This window comes from Ambystoma mexicanum, chromosome 8 (genome assembly GCF_040938575.1).
Source record: "Ambystoma mexicanum isolate Mex_15411 chromosome 8, UKY_AmexF1_1, whole genome shotgun sequence".
In the NCBI taxonomy this organism is placed as follows: Eukaryota; Metazoa; Chordata; class Amphibia; order Caudata; family Ambystomatidae; genus Ambystoma; species Ambystoma mexicanum.
The window spans coordinates 1,738,383,416-1,738,404,126 of record NC_090929.1 but is presented as its reverse complement, the minus strand read 5'-3'; the positions used below and the strand labels follow the sequence as shown (position 1 = coordinate 1,738,404,126).

The 20,711-nt window shown below is 48.2% G+C and overlaps 1 protein-coding gene across 1 annotated transcript in view; it reads right to left on the bottom strand.

Moving 5' to 3' along the window:
• Nucleotides 1–4,111, bottom strand: part of LOC138473495 (vomeronasal type-2 receptor 116-like) — a 328,503-nt gene extending 324,392 nt beyond the window's left edge. The window contains exon 1 of the mRNA XM_069612135.1: nt 3,905–4,111. Coding sequence (XP_069468236.1) covers nt 3,905–4,111 — 207 coding nt within the window. The remainder of the gene's footprint in view (nt 1–3,904) is intronic.
• Between the last annotated feature and the right edge of the window lie 16,600 nt (nt 4,112–20,711).

Here is a 20,711-nt window from a genome sequence, read left to right as displayed (position 1 = left end):
CTCATTGAGAAACTCTAGACTAGGGTGCAGACTTCCTCACATCTCCTACTACCGCGTTATCAGTGCCCAGTTAGTCAAAACGTCTGACATCAAGCTTACAGCAGCCACCCATTACTATACTCCCACCCCCTCTATGGACACACCTTCGTTGGTCCCCACCCCTGATCCATGCACCTCACTGTCCACTACACAACCTTCAACAAGTATTAAAGCAGCATTGATCAATTCCAGGTCTCTCACAGCCCATGCCCTTGACATAGCTGATCTCATCACTACTCATGACCTTGACCTCACAGCCATGACTGAAACCTGGCTCCATGCGGCCTCAGGACCCCTGCTATCCCTTGCAACCCCTGAAGGCTACACGATCATCAGAAGTGACCGAGACACTGCTCAAACTAAAGGAGGAGGTATAGCTATCATTTACAAAACCGCGATAAATCTCTGGCTTTCCACTCTTTGCCAATTCAAAGCAGCAGAATCCCTCTCAGCTAAGTTTGCCATCTCCCCTAACCAGACCATCACTATCGAAATTTATATACAGACCCCCTGGCCCCATATCCACCTTTACTGAGGATCTCGCCCACACCCTATCTGAAAACACCAAGACTACTTCTCAAATCATTGTATTAGGTAATTTCAATTTAGGCCCCCTAGACCCCAACGATGCATCTGCCAATGATGTCAATAGCTTACTACTCAACCTAGGCTTCACACAACGTGTTACCGCACCTACTCTCTCTAAGGGCAGAATCCTAGATTGGATAGCTGACCTTAACTGCGACTCGAAGGTCAATTCCAACTTACCATGTGCCTGGATGGATCATCACCTTATCACCTTTAGCATCCCCACTAAAACCATCCACTCCACCCCTAACATAGCACCTGCCACATCCACCAGGAACAAGCGCAACATAACTTGCGCCAAACTTATCGCACTCATCCTCCCTGCCCTTAATGATCTTGCCTCTACATGCTCGGATTCTACTGTCTTGGTAGACACTTACAATCAGACTATGCTAAAGGCACTTGATCTCATCGCTCCCTCCAAACTACGTAAACCTAAACCCCAGGCTCACCTTAACTCCTGGTTCACGCCCCAGTTGAGAACCTTACGTAAGGAAAAAAGGATCCTTGAGACTCGCTGGAGAAGCCACCCCACAGAATCAAATAAAGCAAGCATGGCACAAGCTACCCTAAACTACTAAGAAGCCATACTGTCTGCTAAAAAAGACACTTATAATAAATGTATTGAACATGCCCAATCCAACACCAAGGAGCTATTAAAAATCTTAAAGAAACTTGAATCCCCTGCAACTCCTACAGACACCTGCTCCAAAGACAGCACTTGCTGTACAAACATCCACGAGGCTCTATTGGTAAAAATCACCATGCTCCAAAATAAAATTAATGAGAAAAAAACAGCCTGCACTCATTTATATCATAGCTTGCCCCCCAGGCTAACTACAAACCCAATACTGTATCCTTCCAACCATTCTGCTTCTCACCTCTCTCTACCTCCAAAGTTGAACACATCATTAACAGCCTTAAGCCCTCTAATTCTCAGGAAGACTCTTGCCCTGTCACCATTATCAAGGAGGCCTCACATAACCTGGCGCCTTTCATCACCACACTCATAAACTCCTCCTTCAGGTCGGGGATCGTCCCTGACAACCTCAAGGATGCCTGGGTTATTCCTCTTCTGAAAAAAACAACCTTGGACGCTAACACTCCCACCAACTACAGACCAATCACCACGGTGCCATTGCTCATTCTTGATCGAGCGGCATACCAGCAGATCCAAGATTATCTTGAATCCAACAATCTCCTGGGTCTAAGGCAATCGAGCTTCCTCCCTCGCCATGGCACAGAAACCGCACTATTAGACTTAAAAATGCAAATTGAAGACTTAAAAGACAAGGGGAAATTGGCTCTCCTACTCCTATTAGACCTGTCCACTGCATTTGACTTCGTCAATCATCAAATCCTCTGCCACCACCTTAAAACGGCTGCCAACTTCTCAGAGAAAGCTACAGCTTGGATTATGCCCTTCCTGGATAATAGATCCATGAAGGTCTTTTCCCCTCTACCACTGCTGAACCTTCCCCTATCACATGTGGAGTCCCCCAAGGATCATGTGTGTCCCTGACAATCTACAATGTCTTCACAAAATCTCTATTTGACATTCTGGAACGCATGGGCGTCACGTACACTAATTACGCTGACGACACCCAAATACTTATTCCTATCACAGGTGATCACAAAACTGACTCCATAGCCATCAACGCCATTTATCAAGTCATCCAGGCCTGGATGGCGCAGCATGAACTGTGCTTAAGCGACGAGAAAACTGAGCTGCTCATCTTAGGTTCAGCCCAAAAACTCAGTAAACTTGACTCTTCATTCAGGCCCTTCACCATTGATGGTAATTCCATCAAAGTGCCAAGGACACCAAGTATTTACCTTGATTCCACCCTCTCCTTATCTAGACAAACTAATACAGTCTCCTCAGCCGCATCTTACACATGCAAGCTTATCACAGCCTGCCGCCCCTTTCTGTCTCCAGCCAACTGTACCGCCCTAGCCAGGACTCTGGTCCTCTCCAAAATTGATTACTGCAATGCCCTTTATCTGGATACCAACCAATGCAATATCAGAAAACTTCAAATTATCCAAAATAATGCTATTAGAGCGGGCCTTAACATCCCTAGGACATAACACATCTCAGAATACAGACGGAACCTCCGGTGGCTTTCAGTTACCCAAAGAATCTCCCTTAAAGCTCTGGCACTCACACACAAAAGTATCGCTAACCAAGCCCCCAGTTACCTCTCCAACAGGTTCACATCTCACTCAGCTGCGAGACCTCTCAGAAGTGCACATTCTTACTGCCTTGTCATCCCACGTTTCAACCTCCAAAAATCGGGAGGTCGCAGCTTCCCTGTCCTCGCAGCCAAGTTGTGGAACACATTACCTAACCCACTCAGATCTGAACCCTCTTTCCCTGCCTTCAAGCGTAATGCCAAAGCTTGGCTGTCCACCCACGACTTTGCATGACCCTGACTGTAACAGTAATCATGGCTTCATAGGCCTTTTGCATTATATCTTGCCTTAGTATCTTGTTCAGCCTGTGTAACCAGCATACCATCGATTATGTAACATTTATATTTTGTATATTTTAATGTAAATACTTTACTGTAAACTGCCTGTAACTAAATAATGTGCCTGGTTGCCCTCGGGCCTTGTGCGCTATACAAATAAATAAAATACAAAAAAGAAAAATACAAATACTGACTCTCACAACCCATCCCTCAACCCCTTGCTTCCCTTGGCCACACACCCCTCTTTCCTCCTTCTCCTCCTTGCCCTTATCAAATCTGAAGGAATCAGCAGAGTTGTCCGCTCCAGAAGGTCTCTTCCAAACAGGAATCCCCTTGCTCATCCAGAACCATCAAGAACAATATTGTTTCTCTTGCCCCTGCACTCACTGGTCACTGCAACCACTCCTTTGATACTGGTTCTTTCCTCTCCTCCCTCAAGAACTCCCTTGTGTGCCCCCTCTGCTTTAGAACTTGGCGCTGCCCCAACTCAACTCTCACACTGAATGTGTTGGTGGTCTCCATGACCATCAATCTGGATTTCGAGCATCCAGAAGCACAAAACTGCTCCACTGAACACCTATGAAGAACTGCTTGCATCCCTGGATTCGAACTCCCCAGCTCTCCTCATCCTTCTTGATCTCTCCTCTGCATCTGACATGGTAAACCACTCCATCCTCATACAAAGGCTCCACAACACCCTCTGCTCCTCAATCATCCTGGGCACCTTCTCCTCCCCTACTTCTTTCTCCACCAGTGGTGTCCCCAAGGGTTGTATACTCTCCCCTTCGCTCTTCAACATCTACCTTGCTCAGCTGGCACTCCTCATCTCCTCCTTCTCTCCCAACTTCCAGTGTTATGCAGGTGACACTCAACTCTTTTTCAAAGTTCAAAGTTCCTTCTGACCCCGTTGCACCTTCCAGCATCCCTGACTGCCTATCTGCCATCCAGTCCTGGTGCACTTCCAGCATCCCTGACAGCCTATCTGCCATCCAGTCCTGGTGCACTTCCATGATCCCTGACTGCCTATCTGCCATCCAGTCCTGGTGCACCTTCCAGCATCCCTGTCGGCCTATTTGCCATCCAGTCCTGGTGCACTTCCAATGATCTGTGCCTTAATGCCAGCAAACGGAGATCCTTCCTGTTGAGATTCTGGCTCCCATCTGCTTCCCTTCACTCTGGCCTTGGCCTCTCCCCTGCTCCCTCTTCTGAAGCCAGAAACCTTGGAGTTATCTTCGACTACTCTCTCTCCTTCCTTCCTCACACTCAGGACATTGCCAAGAAGTCCCAATTTCAATTCTTCCTTCTCAAAGGAATTCTCCCTTTTCTTACTTTCCCTCAGAAGCTCAATGTTACCCGAGCCCCGGTTCCTTCTTGGCTTGACTATTGCAATAGCTTCCTCCTGAACCTACCTTCTTCCACTCTGCAACCCCTCCAGCTAATCCAGAATAGGGCATCAAGACATATCCTTGGCCTTAAGGCAAGGGAACGCATCTTTCCTGCCCTAAAAAGTCTTCACTGGCTCCCAGTTCCTGCACGGATCAAATTCAAATCCATCTGCATCATCCACAAGGCTGTCTGTGGCCGGGGACCAGACTTTCTGCAACTCTCTCTAACTAAATACGCTCCCTCTCGACCTCTCTGTTACCAACTCTCTGTGTGTAAATCACTTTGCTAAACAGAGGGCCGGAGGTCGATTTCTTTCCTCAGCAGGCCCCCTCCTATGGAACAATATCCCCCTTCCTCTGCATCTTGACTATAACCTACTTAAATTCCTGAAGCTCCTCAAGACTTTCCTCTCTTCTCTGCTAATCTCACAGTTGCTGTGATTGAAGTACAGGGCCCTTATGCATCTTTGGGGCCCTTACCTCTCACTCCAAATCGCCTTGCTTCTATCTGCCTCAACCACTTACTGCTGCACCCCCTCCGCCCGGAAGGCTCGCACTTTGCCACCCATTGCATCTCCATGCCGTATAGCACTTTCCATACGTGGCACTTCTTCAAAGTCTCACCTACGAGCATGGACACCCCAGCACTAACCCCCACTGCCCTCATCCTTGCTGCACTTGCACGTTCTGAATACTCACAAGGCATAATAGGTTTGCCCATTGTTCCTCCCTCACTGTATTTTATATTTCCTTGTATAGTATTGTTCATTCCCATGTTCCCTTCCTGTTGCCCTGTGGGTGCTTTAAAACAGTATTCACTTCCTGTATAAGCACCTAACAAGCGAACAAGAAATAAATGTAATAAATAAATGAATCTAATACAGAAATAAGGTGATGAGGATGATTAAGGTAATAGCCAGCCTTGTCCATTGGTTGCCAACACAGAAGTGCTGCCATCTTAAAATAGAGGCCTAGAGCGACATAGGCCACGGTAAAAGCAGTGGTGCATCCTGGCACCCAGTTCCAAAACTCTTTCTCAGCTGACCCAGCCCAGGTGGTAGATGAAAAGGCCTTCAGGCTGGGTAGATAAGCCATCCATTGTCTCTTGTTGCCGCCGCTAGTAGATCCTTGGCAGAATCTACTTGCCAGACAACAGCGACATATAATGTTCTTTAATACCCTCTAGACCCCAGGTTAAGAACTCCAGAGGATTTCCTGGCACTGCACAAAGGGAAAAGAGAGTGGATCACATATATTCACGCTAAAGGATCGGAAGCACTCTAGTTCTAATTCTTGCTGACTCTGCCTCTCCACTTGGGAGGTAAGCCTGCAACACAGATGCAGCCTTTGATTTATTGTTCACTTTCTTGTACTAACACCTGAGGATTACCTGTTTTTATGAGGCACAGTTATGAGATGAGCAGGTTGATTAATGTTTATAACTCCTAACTATTTATTATGTACCTAGTTAAGGTAAATAGGGCACCATCTACATTAAATATTCTTAGTACGTGTGCTTTCACTTGGACAATACCGTGTCATGACACGATATTATTGTCTACCAGCATAGGACATTGGAATAACTAAGAATACACAATCATGATTTTTAAATAGAGCTCTTGATTGATGCGTATATGCTCTCTTCGCATTTAGGTTCCCATCCTGAAGACAGGAGAGTCCTAGAGACCAGATGTATGATTATTCACAACATAATAGATCACTATTATCTGCAGTAAGAGTCTCTTCACTAATGTCCTAAAAAGGTATGCTTGCTCCTATTTGTATCCAATGTTCCATACACATAAAAGCATTCTCAACTGAGTGAATATTTCACAGACAGGTATACCATTTACAAAGGTGCAATTAATGCAAAATTACACATTGGTCACAACGGTTACCTTAGGGTCTTTATCAAAAATGGGCTTCAACTAAAAGCTATAATTGCCTCCCTTAATGACTTCAAGTTATGATCATGTTTATTCATCGACACCCTCATTGTGGTTTCTTGATATTGCTTTCTTTTGAACCTATCATTCTTGTAGATAATTCATATGTCTATCCAAGTAACAGGGGTTTGAGACGGTTGAGCAGGACGGCAAGGTTGACCGTGTCAAACGCAGAAGAGGGATCAATTAAGATGTGAACACAGGGGGTGTTGGAATCAAGGTTGGAGAGCAGGTCTTCACAGATGTTCAGGAAAGCAGTTTCTGTGCTTCTGGCAGCTCTGAAGCCAGGCTGATGGTCATGGAGAAAACCAACAGATTCAGTGTGAAGATTAAGCTGGGAGATGGCCAGCTTTTCCCAGTGTTTTCCCAGGAAGGGAATGATGGAGATTGGGAAATAGTTAGCCGGGCAGGAAGGGTCGGCAGAGGGTTTCTTAAGAAGAGAGTGCACAATTGAGTGCTTTAAGAGAGAGGGGAAGACTCCAGTGGCGAAGGAGCAGTTGCAGAAGTCAGCCAGAGCAGGAGCCAGGGTGTCAATGTGGTCCTTGATGGTCCTTGCACCCAAGTTCTAATCTTGCTGACAAAGATGGATCTCGACAACTTCTTCCCCAATTCACCCACATTGTGAAGTCCCTCCACGCTTCACCATCGATTGCAACCTCACTTTCAAAGCTCACATCACCAAGAAAACACAAACAGCATGATACCAGCTCTCGCTCCTTCACAGAATCAAACTCTTCACCCCCACCTCAGACTTCAGATACGAAGTCCTGGCCCTGGCAATCTCCCACTTGGATTGGAGCAATACCCTTCTGGCAGGTGTGCCCAAAACTATACTGACCCCTCTGAAAGCAGTACAACATGCCACAGCATGCCACAAAACAGGACTGTAGAAATTCTACCACATTTTACCCACTCTTAAATAACTACGCATTTTACACATTCAAGCACACATGAACTTTGACAGCCTTATTACCTGCAAACGTCTACTGTTCAGGATGCGTTCATATTTAGCTGAAAACATCACCATCTCAGGAGGTCAATGTAACCCCGGGACCAAGATATCATCAGACTGGAATTCAAGAAGTCCAAGAAGTAGAACACCAGAAAATAAGAATTCTTCTGCATTGCTCCCACTCTCTCTCTCTATCCCCACGCAGACTACCCCTATTCTCTCGATCCCACTCACCCAACCTACCCCCACTCTGTCTACATCACCACCCATCCCACCCCCTCAATCTCTGTACGCCCACAAACCCACCCTGCCCCCACTCTCTCTATTCCCACCCACCCTATCGCCACTCTCTCTTTCCCTACACAAACACTCTCTATCCTTAGATATCCACCCAACCCCACCTCCCTACTCCCAACCTACCCCCACTCTGTCTACCCCCACAAACCTACCAAACCCCTACTCTCGCTAAACCAATCACCCACCCTAACCTCCACTTTCTCTAGAATGCAACACACCCTGCCCACACTCTCTCTCCACCCCCACTCACCAAAACCCCACTCTCTCTATGACATCCCCCCACCCTAGCCCACACCGTCTACAATTTACACACCCACACTACCCCACCCAACTCTCTCTAGAAAAAACTCTGTCTATCCTGCTCACCCACCTTACCCAACTCTCTCTACCCCAACCACCCTACCAACTCTCTCTACCCCAACCACCCTACCAACTATCTCTACCCCAAACCACCCACCCTACCAGTTCCCTCTGCCAACACCCCTCTCTCTTTCCCCACTGTCCACCCTACCCTACTGACTCTACCCCCATAAACCCACCCTACCCCTTCTCTCGTGACCCCACCCTAGCCCCACTGTCTGTACACTGCCAACCCCACCCACTATATACCCCAATCACCCACCATACCTTTACTCTCTACAAGTCAACCCACCCTAACCACACACGCTCTATGCACCCATCCAACCCCACTCTCTCTATACCAACCCTCCCACCCTATCCCACCAAGCTCTCCCTAAAACCCAACTCTCTCTATGCCACCCACTCAATTTAGTCAACTCTCTTTACCCCCAACCAGCCTTCCAACTCTCTCTACACCCACCCACCCTACCAAATCTCTCTACCAACCACCACTCTCTCTACATCCACTCATCCTCACTATCTCTCCCCATCACCCACCATATCTCACTCTCTCTGCACTCCACCTACTCTCTCCCACTCTCTCTGCACTCCACCCACCCTACCCCACTCTCTCTGCCCCTGAGAAACCCACTCTACCTGCACTCGATACCCCACCCACTCTACATCCATGCACACTACCCCACTCTCTATCCCCTGCCCTCTAACCCCCATCCTATACCACTCTCTTTAACCATACCCACACTCTTTCTACCCCAATCAACCAGCCTACCCCCACTCTCTCTATCCTTACTCTCTACCCCGACCCACCCAGCTTACCCCCATTATCTCTACCCCGAATGAACCTACCTAAACTCACCAACTCAACCCTACTCACTCACCCAAACCCCACTCTCTCTACCCACCCCCACCCTGTACCCGCACTAACTTGACCTACTGTCACTCTCTGTACCTTCACTCTCTCTACTCCCAGCAGCCCCTCGTCTCTCTACCCCATTATCTCTACTTCCACCCATCCCACTCTCTGCATACCCTCCTCTTTATCCTCAACCACCCTACCCCCACTCTCTACACCCCCGCTCTCTCTATTCTCATCCTCTCTATCCTAACCCACCAAACCCTTACTCTTTCTACCCTCACCCACCCAACCACCACTATCTCTCCCCGGTAGATAAGGGCATCCTCACTTCTTTCCCCCTGGATCCTCTTCTCAGGTGACATGGGAAAGAACATAGCTTTTAGATCCAGACCCTGGGGGTGGATATGCAAGGGAGAATCACCTCGGTGGAGGGAATGTGGGAAATGGGAAGAGGATGTCCTTAGATGAGACATGATATCCCCCTTTCCCTTTCCCCAATGAACCCTCTATCCCTAAAGCCTTTGTAGGGTATTGTCAGTCCTTTCCCTTTTCTTCCTTCCAAACTGTCCCCCAAAAACACCACCATAATACTGGGACGAGGAAGAGACCAACACCCTCACATATCAGAGACAAAACAGTTATAAATACTAATTTTATTAAATCAGACAGTTCCAAATATCACTCTGGTACTGAGATGAAGAAGACAGCTATGCGGACATACAAGAGGAACAACCAGGCATGTCCTCCTAATGGAGTTCTCCATAGTCAGGCAATTGAACTCACTTAACACACCTGATGGATGTAAAAATGCCTGTTGCACTGTTGCACTGAGGGGAAGAGAGGCTGGAGACCGAGCTGAGGAACTGGCTTGACAGCTGGCTGGAGAATGGCCTGGAGAGAAGGAAGCCAGAGATCCGGGTGCTGGGAGCAGTGTTGTGACAGAGAAATAAACGCTGGGGCCATGATTGTCTGTGAGAGGGTCTAGAGAATGGGTTACCTGCCTGAACAGGTCGGCACAGCAGGAGCTGTGGAACTCCCCGTGACTACAGAGGCTGCCCCAGAAAACCAGGAGAGCAAGCGGTTCTCTCTGTGAAGTCGCGAGGGAGAGGCAGAGTTTGGAGTAGCCGGAAAGCTGAAGGAGTCCCAAAAAGCCCATCATGAAGGACTCCAAGCAGAAGGAAGCTGCTGTGTGCGGCCGGTGAGTGTGAAGCTGTACACACTCATAGCGGGGCAGTCTAGCAACTAATAGCAAAGTCCCTTTTCAATGCCAACAAACCGAAAGTAATTGAAGGTACTTTTAAATGTGCAAACAAATACGTTTAGAATGCTGGGTGAATTGAAAGTTAGGGAAAGCACTTTTGAATGCCACACAGAGTAAAAAGCAAGTTGAACATTCATGAATGGAGTTAAATCAAAGTATTACATGTGGCAGATACAACGGAATGTATTGTATGAAACACGTGTTGGCAAAGTCAAGAGAATATTGAGAAGGATATGGAAATTAAAAACCAAGTGTCGGCCAAAAGCCAAGAGGGACCCAGGAATTGCAGGATGGGAGGGAACCTGTGTTGGCAAGAGCCAGAGGAATACAGAAAAGTGTAACAAAGTGCATGGATTCTGAGCAAGCCACGGTGCAGTGTCTGAGGAGTGTGACACTGGGGGAATCAACTAAACATCACTGTCAGATGGAAGCAGTGGCTAATTGTAGATGGAAGCTGTAAGAAGGGCTATCGGTTGCATGACCTGTAATGGGTGGACCGTGTGGTCCGACAACTGCACCTAGCACGAGTGCCCTGCATGGAAAAAGCCAATGAAAGTATACATAAAGAAGACTGTGTTTTGCATCAGTCCTACATCTGAATTTGAATTCAAGAAACAGAACTGCCTAAGTGAACTGGTGCAACATATTGATATGAAATGAGGTGGGAATCGTTCAATGGAACTGTGTTATTTTTGAATGCTGAACAATATAAACGCTTGGGGAAGGGAAACTAGATATTGTGTCGACTGTTTTGAACTTGTGGACGGGGAGCTGATCTTAAGTTGAGAGCTGAAATAAGCTCTGAAGATTCTTTTGAACACTATGCATTTTGATGCTGGCATCCCTACACATTATATAGAATTAGTTGTGAGAGCAAGTATATGTTTTAGATGCAGACAGACATTTGATATGGATTTCCTGATGCAGGTTATCCATAGTTTTCTCTAGGTAGTGAAAACCCACCTTACAATAGGGCAGGTTAGGCCTTACTCCATCATGATTTTTAAGTCAAATAAAACTTTTGAGTACACATTTGAATCTGTTGCCTTTGTCTACTTCATGATGCCTTTACCAATGGTGTCAGAGGTGGGATGCAGCTCCACCGATACAAGTTGGGGAATGCTAAAATGTGAAATGTTAAGTCCCAGAGCATCGGACCCCTCAGTAGCCACAAAGGGCTGGATTGTGTTTGATATCTGCATCAGTACGGAGGAGACCATTCCTCCTGGCGAAAGTAGACTAATACCCACTGATTTGATTCCGATTCCACCCCCTGATACCTATATTAGACTGACTCCCAAATCAGGTCTAGCATGGAGGTTTGGATTTGATGTACTTGCTGGTGTTATAGATCCAGACTCAGAGGTGACATCAAAGTGTTATTACAGAATTATGGAAATGATCCCCTCTAAATTCATCAAGGGTATAAACTTGTACAAGCGGTGCTCGAGAGAGCAGTGTTCTCTTTAATAAGAGAAAGGGCCCGGAAGCAGGTGACAGATCGAGGTACCAGAGACTTTGGGGAAGCTGATGATACACCTGACACCCTGCCAGACCCCAAAACAAGAAGGGTTAAGGAAGAAGAAACTGAAACTCTTCCTGACCTAGTCTTTGCCCAAAGGACAACCCATTGTTGGCTTAAACCTTTTTACAAACTACTCCCGAGCAAGAGGGCCATGAGAGAGGAGGACCTTTTTTTTTTCTTTTTGGGACATGAGCTAATTTACCGGGGAGTCACTACTTTTGATGGCCTAGTAAAGACCCAACTAGTTATCCTTAAGAGCCATAAGCAAGTACTCCCAGAAACAGCCAATTCCCATCTGACAGGAGGTCATCCAAGACAGACAAAGACTCAGGCCCCCAAATCCTGAATACATTTTACTGGCCAGGAATTCATGCTGACATTAAAAACTTCATTCAGACCTGTGCAATCTGACGAAAGACCAGTACCCATATACCACCACCAGTTCCCTTACAGCCACTCCCCATCAATGAAATTCCATTCTCAAGAATTGATATGGATATTACAGGCCCCCTGGAAACATCAAAATCAGGGAACAAGTACATCTCGGTAATAGTGGATTATGCCACTTGCTATCCCAAAGCCTTTCCCCTGAGAGTCAACACCATCCAACAGATCTTGAAACACCTACTACCTTTCTTTTCACAAGTTGGATTTCCCAAAGAAATCTTTACAAATTAACATTTATGAGCAAACTCAAGAGGGAAGTTGAACAGCTGTTACAAATCACCACTTTAAGAACCTTAATTTATCACCCACTGACAGATGGCCTTGTAGAAAAGTTTAATAAGACCTAGAAAACCATATTGCAGAAATTAGTGGAACATGATGGTAAAAACTGGGATCAAATGATACCTTGGTCTTTATTTGTTATTAGGCTTCTACAGGATTCACCCCGTTCGAGTTATTCTATGGACAGGAGCCTCGAGATATCCTGGATGTATTGAGAGAGACCTGAGAAGAAAGGGAAGAAGCCCCAATTCCACTCCCTGAAACTGGCAACTGAATTAAAGAACCCATGATGGTAGTTATGTCTTTAGTACAAAGCCATATGGCTAAGGCACTGAAACAGGACCTTGAAAAGTATGATTGGGGCTCTGGAAGAACCTCAAAGAAGAAAATGGGATCTTCTATTACCATGCTTACTGTTTGCCTACAGGGAAGTACCATAAGAGGGTGTTGGCTTCAGCCCCTTTGAACTTCTGTTTGGTTACCCTGTAAGGGGACCCTTAGCCATAGTCAAGGAGGGATGGGAGATGCCTACTCCCTCCATCACTACTAACGTAGTAGACTATGTGCTGGGGCTCAGAAAAAGTATGGTACTCCTGATGGTTCTGGCTAGTGACAAGCTGAAGGCAGGACAAGCCCTGGTGAAACATTGGTATGACCAGAAGGCTTCCCTCATCAACTTTATACTTGGTCAGCAAGTCCTGATCATGAATCCCATAAGGCCTAGAGCTTTACAGGATACGTGGTCGGGCCCTTACACAGTGGTGGAGTCACTGGGTGAGGTCAACTATTTAGTGGACCTTCGAAGGCCTAGACAGGCTCCAAAAGTGTTCCATGTAAATAGGCTGAAGGCTTTCATCCCAAGAGTTGAAATTGCAGCGCTGCTATTGGCTTCAGATGTTGAGGAAGAGGAGTCTGAACCTCTTCCTGACTTGTTCTAAGGCAGCCCTTCAGATACCTCCATTGAGGGTGTCCAAGTGGCCCCTCACCTGACTTCTGATCAACAGGCTGAGGTGAGAAGTTTGCTTAGGCAATTTTCCCCCCTGTATTCACAGTCCCCTGGTTTGACACCTTGGTGCAAACATAACATAGACACAGGAGACATTGTACCTACCAACAGTAGGGAATACAGAATGTCAGACAAAGTATGGTTTTACATTAAGACAGAGGTCAACAAAATGTTGGATCTTGGGGTTATTGAACCCTCTAGTAATCCTTGGTCCAGCCCTGTGGTTTTGGTTCCAAAGGAAGGTACTTCTGAATTGAGGTTCTGTGTGGATTACAGGGCTCTGAATGCTGTCACCAAGACAGATGCACACCCCTTGCCTAGAACAGATGAGCTGGTGGATACCTTGTGTGCGTCCAAGTACCTCAGCACGTATGACCTCAAAGCAGGAAATTAGCAAATAGCCCTTGCAGAACATTCCAAGGAGAAGACAGCTTTCTCAATCTCAGAGGGCCTTTACCAGTTCAGGGTAATGCCTTTTGGGTTGAAGAATGCATCTGCCACTTTCCAGAGGCTTGTGAATCATGTGTTGAATGGGTTGGATGAATTCTGTCTTGCATATCTGGATGATATTGCAGTTTTCAGTACCACCTGGGAAGACCATGTGAAACACCTTGGGATTGTGTTACAGGCTCCTCAGAAGGCCCACGTGATCATAAGGGCCAGTGAGTGCCAGACTGGACCCAGATCAGTGGTCTACCTTGGACATGAAGCAGGTGGAGGGAGGATACAGCCTTTACCCAGTAAAGTACAAGCAGTACAAGACTGGCCTACCCCCACTACACAGACCCAAGTGAGAGCCTTCTTAGGACTCACTGGGTACTAATGAAATTTCATGGCAGACAATGCACCGTAGCTGCCCCTCTGACTGCTCTCACTACTCCAAAGAAACCCAAGAAGGTAACTTGGACTGAAGAGTGTGAGAAGGCCTTCAATCGCTTAAAAGGCTCCTTGTGCCAGGCCCCTGTGCTCAGGGCCCCTGATTACCAAAGATCTTTTATTGTGCAGACAGATGCCTCTGACACTGGGATAGGAGCTGTACTATCACAAGTAGATGAGAAGGGAAAGGAACACCCTATTTTCTTCATTAGTCGCCAGCTTATGGACAGAGAGCTCAGATGGTCCTCAGTAGAGAAAGAATGTTTCTCTGTTGTGTGGGCCCTAAGGAAGCTGAGGTCCTACCTCTATGGGACCCACTTCACTGTGCAAACTGACCATAAGCCGTTAAAGTGGCTAATGAACATGAAGGGGGAGAATCCAAAGTTGCTTAGGTGGTCCATAAGTCTACAAGGCTTCGACTTCACTATTGAGCATAGGCCAGGTGTCCAACATAGCAATGCTGATGGGTTGTCCAGAATGTTTAACCGACCTGAACAAGAGACTCATCCAGGGGTGGATTAGTTCCCCCTGTCCTTAGTCTGGGGAGCGTGAGTGTTAGGAAAGATTTCATATTTGAATGTAATTTTCCCTCCATGTGTCAACCCCCAAACTCTTTGCTGCTGTTTAAACACCATTGACTGACTTTGCCAGAGAAGCACAGCCCTCAGCTGCACTCCTCTGGGCTTTCGCTCACTTTTTATGGGGAAACTGACGTGACCTTAAAACAGTCAGTACTGGGAGACTTTGTTTCCCTAAGTCCTTTCCTCATGTTGCAACTTTTGTGCAACGTAACTTACCTTACAGTTCACTTGGGCCTATAGTCATTCCAAAGGCCGAGTCGACCCGGGTCAGTCCTTATTTGGGCATGCACTTTCCCGCGAAACCCATTGCTTTCACCGGATTCTGCATGTCTTGTGTGTGTGCCTCCAGGATATGGGCTCGGATGTCTGTTCCCAATACACATTCTGGGTGCCAGAGAGTCTGGAGTGTCCTGAATGCCTGGGACCACAGTGGTCTGTGATTGGTCCACATATGGAGTGAGTGTTTGTGAGCAGAACTCCCATTGGGTCCTCTCCGTTTTGGCGCAAAGGGAACTTTGGATAAGAGGAGGCTGAAAACACCACTACCATGTCGATCTCCTGAGTTCACACGAACAAAGGATAAGGCGCCAAGTATCCTGCAACAAGAAGCCGAGTCGAGAAACCAGTGGTGTCCCGCTGGAAGGTTTGGCACCCTGAGCCCACTGTCATCCTGTGGGACCCCTCTGCATCTGATCGTCCTAGAAGGTCTGCGAAGACACTTCGACCCATTGGAATAGTGGGAACAACAATCCTCGGCACCTTCATCAAACCCTGCAAGTAAGCCTCTTCGGAAATGTCCCAGGGCCAACCAGTGGGCTGACCAGCTTACACAGGACATTTGCTCTGTTACCGCCACTGTTTTGAGGAGGCCATCAAAACTTGGTATGCTGCTTGCTCTGTGTCCACGGAACCCTCACACCGAATTTCTTATACTTGGCATTCCCAGGTCTGAAGTGAGGTGAGTGCGCCCGGACCGGAATAAACGCGGTTACCATATTGCCCTGATGTGGCAACAACCTGTGCAAGTTTGCTGCATTTGTGACCCCCTTTCCCCTGAAGCCTGCTGCAGTGGAATTGGGCTGATTCCTCCACCCGGAGCGGAGAAATCGCCACTGTCCCATTTGGGAATCCTCGCTGCATGTCGGGAGCTACACAGTGTCGAGACGTCCTGATTGTCGCATTCGAACCTGCCAGCGAAGTGGACTGTACTGGTGAAGCTTGGGTCTGCCTGCATCGGGGACCGGTGAGTAATCCTTACCCAACCGGTGGCCTCTAGCCCAGGAGCCCACTTTTATGCACAAAGTGACCCCTGAGGGCCCCTTTCCTTTCCACAGCTGTTGCGAAATAGCGACTCCATCCCGCACTCTCAAACTACCTCTGACCTCAAGTGGAGGTCCTGTTTGAATAGTGGGAACTTGTTTTTCATCGCCTCATCCACCTTCCTGAGCTGCTAGAGACACTTGAAGAGACCCTATTTTGTCCATTGGCACAAGCGCGTGCATGTACTATTGAGCATAGGCTCCTCTCTTCGTAGGGCTGGGACTGCCTCTTAGTTAGGTCTATTTGTGATGTTGAACTGGGTCTAAAGATTACTTGCACTGCCTGTTTTCCTCCCCATCTAGGTGGTCTACATATTTCGTGCTTTTAACCCATTGGACCCCATTGATCTTGTATATATATTGTATTGATTATTATGTATTGGTTTACTTTAGTGTTACTGTGATTCTTTGCTATGGTATATGTTACAAAGGCCTTGTAATAAATGTGTCTATATTTTTAATATAACACCTGTCTGGAGTAATTTGTAAGTGTCCTTGCTGTCCTTGCTTTGTGTGCTCATTGAGGTCTTTCAGTCACCCTCACACCTTTGAGACTTAGGGCCTCATTACACGGTAGGCAGTAAGTAACGGTCCTAACCGCCATGGCGCTAATAACGTGTCCATGTATTAAGCAGCCCGCTAATTGCTTGACATTACGAGTACGTGGGCACGAGCTTTGCACCATGCTGGTAAGGACATTACCGCCATGCCGTAAAAGGCCCCAAAAAGTCCCTTAGCGGCACCAAGGAAAGCGCTGATAGCGCTTCCGCCATCCATGAATCCGGCATTAGCAGCAACCGCTAGAAGCGGTCACCGCTAAAAGCAGTGACCGTAAATAAGCGGAAACGGAAGTAGCGTCATCGCACAGGAACGGGAAAGAGCACAACGGCCATCTTCAAAAACACAATCCATTGCCATCCTCTGCCCCCAGTACCTGCAGCAACACTGCAGCTGGCCAAACTTATCCCTACAACACCTGAGAATGCCCAAGGCCGTATAAAAAGGTGCAGCACGGCAGCGCAAGGAACGCTTCTCCAATGAGGAACTGACAATGTTAGCAGACACACTTGCTGCTAACGCAGAGGTTGTTTTTGCAAACGACATGCGGCGTCCTGCACTGATAAAGAAAAAGGAGATCTGGGCAGAGGTGGCCCGGAAAGTCAGTGCGGTGGGCTCCACCCCCGCACTGTATAGGACGTACGCAAGCGGTGGGACGATCTGCGCCTCCGTGTACGGAGTATACTAGCTGCCAACAGGAGCCTGGCCATGGGTAGAGGTGGCGGAAGAGGATCCCCAATCAAATTGCAAGAGTGGAAGGAGACATGTACCAGCACCATTGGCGTCGAATCCATTGAGGGAGTGGGTGAAATGGAGCGCAGTGTGCCGTCATCGTCAGATGGAGGTGAGTGTCCACACAAAACACTGCAATGCAAAGCTTGAGGTACTCCCCCAAATGTGACCTGGAAATTAGCTCATGGGTGGGGCCATCACACATACATGTATACAACCCTGCCCATATACTGTGCACATACCCACACAACCCCATGCATGCAGCACCTCAGACACGTGACCCACCCATCTGGCTAACAACCTGTATGGCCAAACTTGAAGTCCAAATCCATAGAACTGCAGCAACAACAACATATGCATGATGCACGTTGATCCATCACCGATACTATCCCTCTCTTTGTCCCCCACAGGCTCACAATCTGACAGTGAGGAGCAGGACTCTGCGATGCAGGCCCCACCACCAAAGAAACAGGTAAGGGCATGGAAGTAGGCACCAGGCCCAGCACATCGAGGGGCACTTGGAAAACTTCACTGCCGCAGAGGGCCAAAGCCACACATTCACCCACGTCACCAAGGCGTGAAATGCCGTCGGACAATGTGGTAGCACCCACTCCAGCCATTCACACCATGCATGATCCACTTGCGGAAGGATCACTGTCCGCCGCAAACAGCTCCATTGGCAAGGCAGCTGCCACGGCACCCATGTCAGATGTGGAGGAAACGTGCATTTCACCCATGGAACACCACACACCCAGCCCGCAGCAGTCAGCCGAACACAGCCCACGCCCCACATAAAATGCCAGCAGCCATGAGCTGTCTGGTGGTGAGTTTGTGGCAGGGAGCTGGAGTCCCATGGTGACATCACCTGATGGCGGACACATGCCACAAGCTGCGCCAGGTACCAACAAACAGGCACAGAGGCCATGACATGAGCATCATACGACAGCGCCAGGAAGACCTAACTGCGTTGGTTGGCCAGCATGTGGGCGAGGGTGCCCTGGCGAGGGAGGAGTGCAGGGAACATGCCAAGGGCATTAAACAAGCCATTGAGGCCAGCACCAACCGCATTTGCGAAGAATTATCAGCTGTGAGACAAGTCCTCACACGCATCGCAGATGCTATGGAGAGGCAGAGCCCTGCCCAGGGACCGGCCCAACCGAGCACCTCCTCCTCTGCCAGCTCAAGGCAGACCAGCCCCCTGTGCAGGTCCATGCGGGCTATGCGGTGCACAAACTTGCAACCACCCAATGCTGGCAGAGGAGGTGGGAAGTAGGGCCAGCCTGATGTTGGTGACTCGTGTACACTAATGCTGCACTGATGTGCAAGCCATGTTTGGGGGAGTTGTGGGGGGAGGGGGGAAAGGGTGTTTGGGGGAGTTGTGGGGGAGGGGGTGAAGGATGTTTGGGGGAGTTGTGGGGGGAGGGGGGAAAGGGTGTTTGTGGTGGAGGGTCCATTCACTTCATATTATTACAAAACGTAATACACACTTGTGTCTTGACAAATCACATGAGTGGACATTTTTCATTGTGTATGTGTGCTTTATTGCCGGACAGTGCACAGTGTTCATTTCCCCACAACACCCAGTGCCCTGATACCCACATCCATTGCACCCTCTTCATCCATGTGTATTAGAAATATTGGTCTATCAGATGCTGGCGCACAGCACGTCCCTCCTGTGCATCGCCACCTGCATGACGTGCAGCCCCATCTTCTCCCTCCTCATCCCCATCATCATCCTCACCAGGTGGTTGCATTTCAATATCAGGGGTCAGAGGCCCATCCGGTCTGATGCACATATTGTGCAGCATGGCACATGCCATGGTGATCTTGGCCACCTTCTCATGCCCTTACGGGAGTGCCCCACCCGACCTGCTGAGGCACCGAAACCGTGTCTTCAAAAGGCCAAATGTCTGCTCAATCACCACACGGGTACGGGTATGTGCACAATTGTAGTCCTCTTCGTTCCTGTTTTGTGGGTTCCAGACAGGGGTAAGGAGCCACCTCTTCAAGGGATAGCCAGCATCACCTGCATGGGTGCAACAATGGATTTGTGTAAGTGATTACATCAAATGGAACCAGTAACTATCACAAACAAGTCAACTTTGATTTGTGGATGACATCCACATATCCCTACATGCATGGAGGTAATCAAAGTAACGGCATGCCTACGGCAGTTCTTGCCATGTATTAGGTGATGTTTAGTCATTCGTATCCATTGGTCCTGTCACCGTTTGAACCAGACTCCTAGTGATCTGCCATTCCAAACTTCATGTCCCCATGCTGGCATGCAGCACTTCTGTTGTGGTGTACGGGTGAGATACAGTATAATAGCTACAGGTGATCCCTTTGTATGCACTCAAGGTCCCATTTCCGTTGTGATGCTGTTCAGCGGACATTTCCATTATCCATATTGGCAGCATGTTGCTGCATTGTGTTGTAGAGGGTACGGTCTGATGATGTGCAGTGTGCATGTGGATGGATATGGCATGGTTGCGGTAATGGCTTAATGTCATTGTTGTGCAGTTTACATCTTGCATGTAGTTTTCATGTGTCAGGTTCAGTCTGGCCTGCCTTGGGGGACAGTGGTGATATGATATGATATGGCATTTGTAACGCGCCTATACACACGTGTTTCAAGGCGCGACGAGGCAGGGGGGGAACAAGGGGACACAGACAACGATCCTACTAGGCCAGGTGTGAATCAGATCGCGCAAGGATAGAGGGGAAGGGAAAAGTGCATGGGGGAAAGGGCGAGGGGAAAGTGCAGTACAGAGTTATTAGCATACAGCATACAGGATAAATAACAAGGGCCAGCTGGTGGCAAGTGCGAGGTAAGTGCAGACAAGTGCTGGGAAGGGGGGCTGTAGGGATACAGACACAGTCCCGCAGTGCAGGGGTTGCCGGGGAGGCAGTGCAGGGGAGAGTGGCTGGGCCAAGGACCGAGAACGGTGAGTGGCCCAGTTGCAGATTGCAGATTCAGTGCAGTTTCAGTAGTATTAGCAGGGGAGATGGGGAGAGGGGGAGAGAAAGCGGAGGCAAAGAGGAAGGTTTTGAGGTGCTTTAGGAACCGGAGATGGTTCTCCTCAAGTTTCAGGGAGGCAGGAAAGCTCTTCCAGAGGGAGGTCCCTGCAGCGGAGAGAGATCTGTCCCCAACTCGTTGTTTGGAGAAGCGGCTGACCCTGAGGGAGTTGGAGGCGGATGAGCGAAGAGCTCGAGAAGGAAGATAT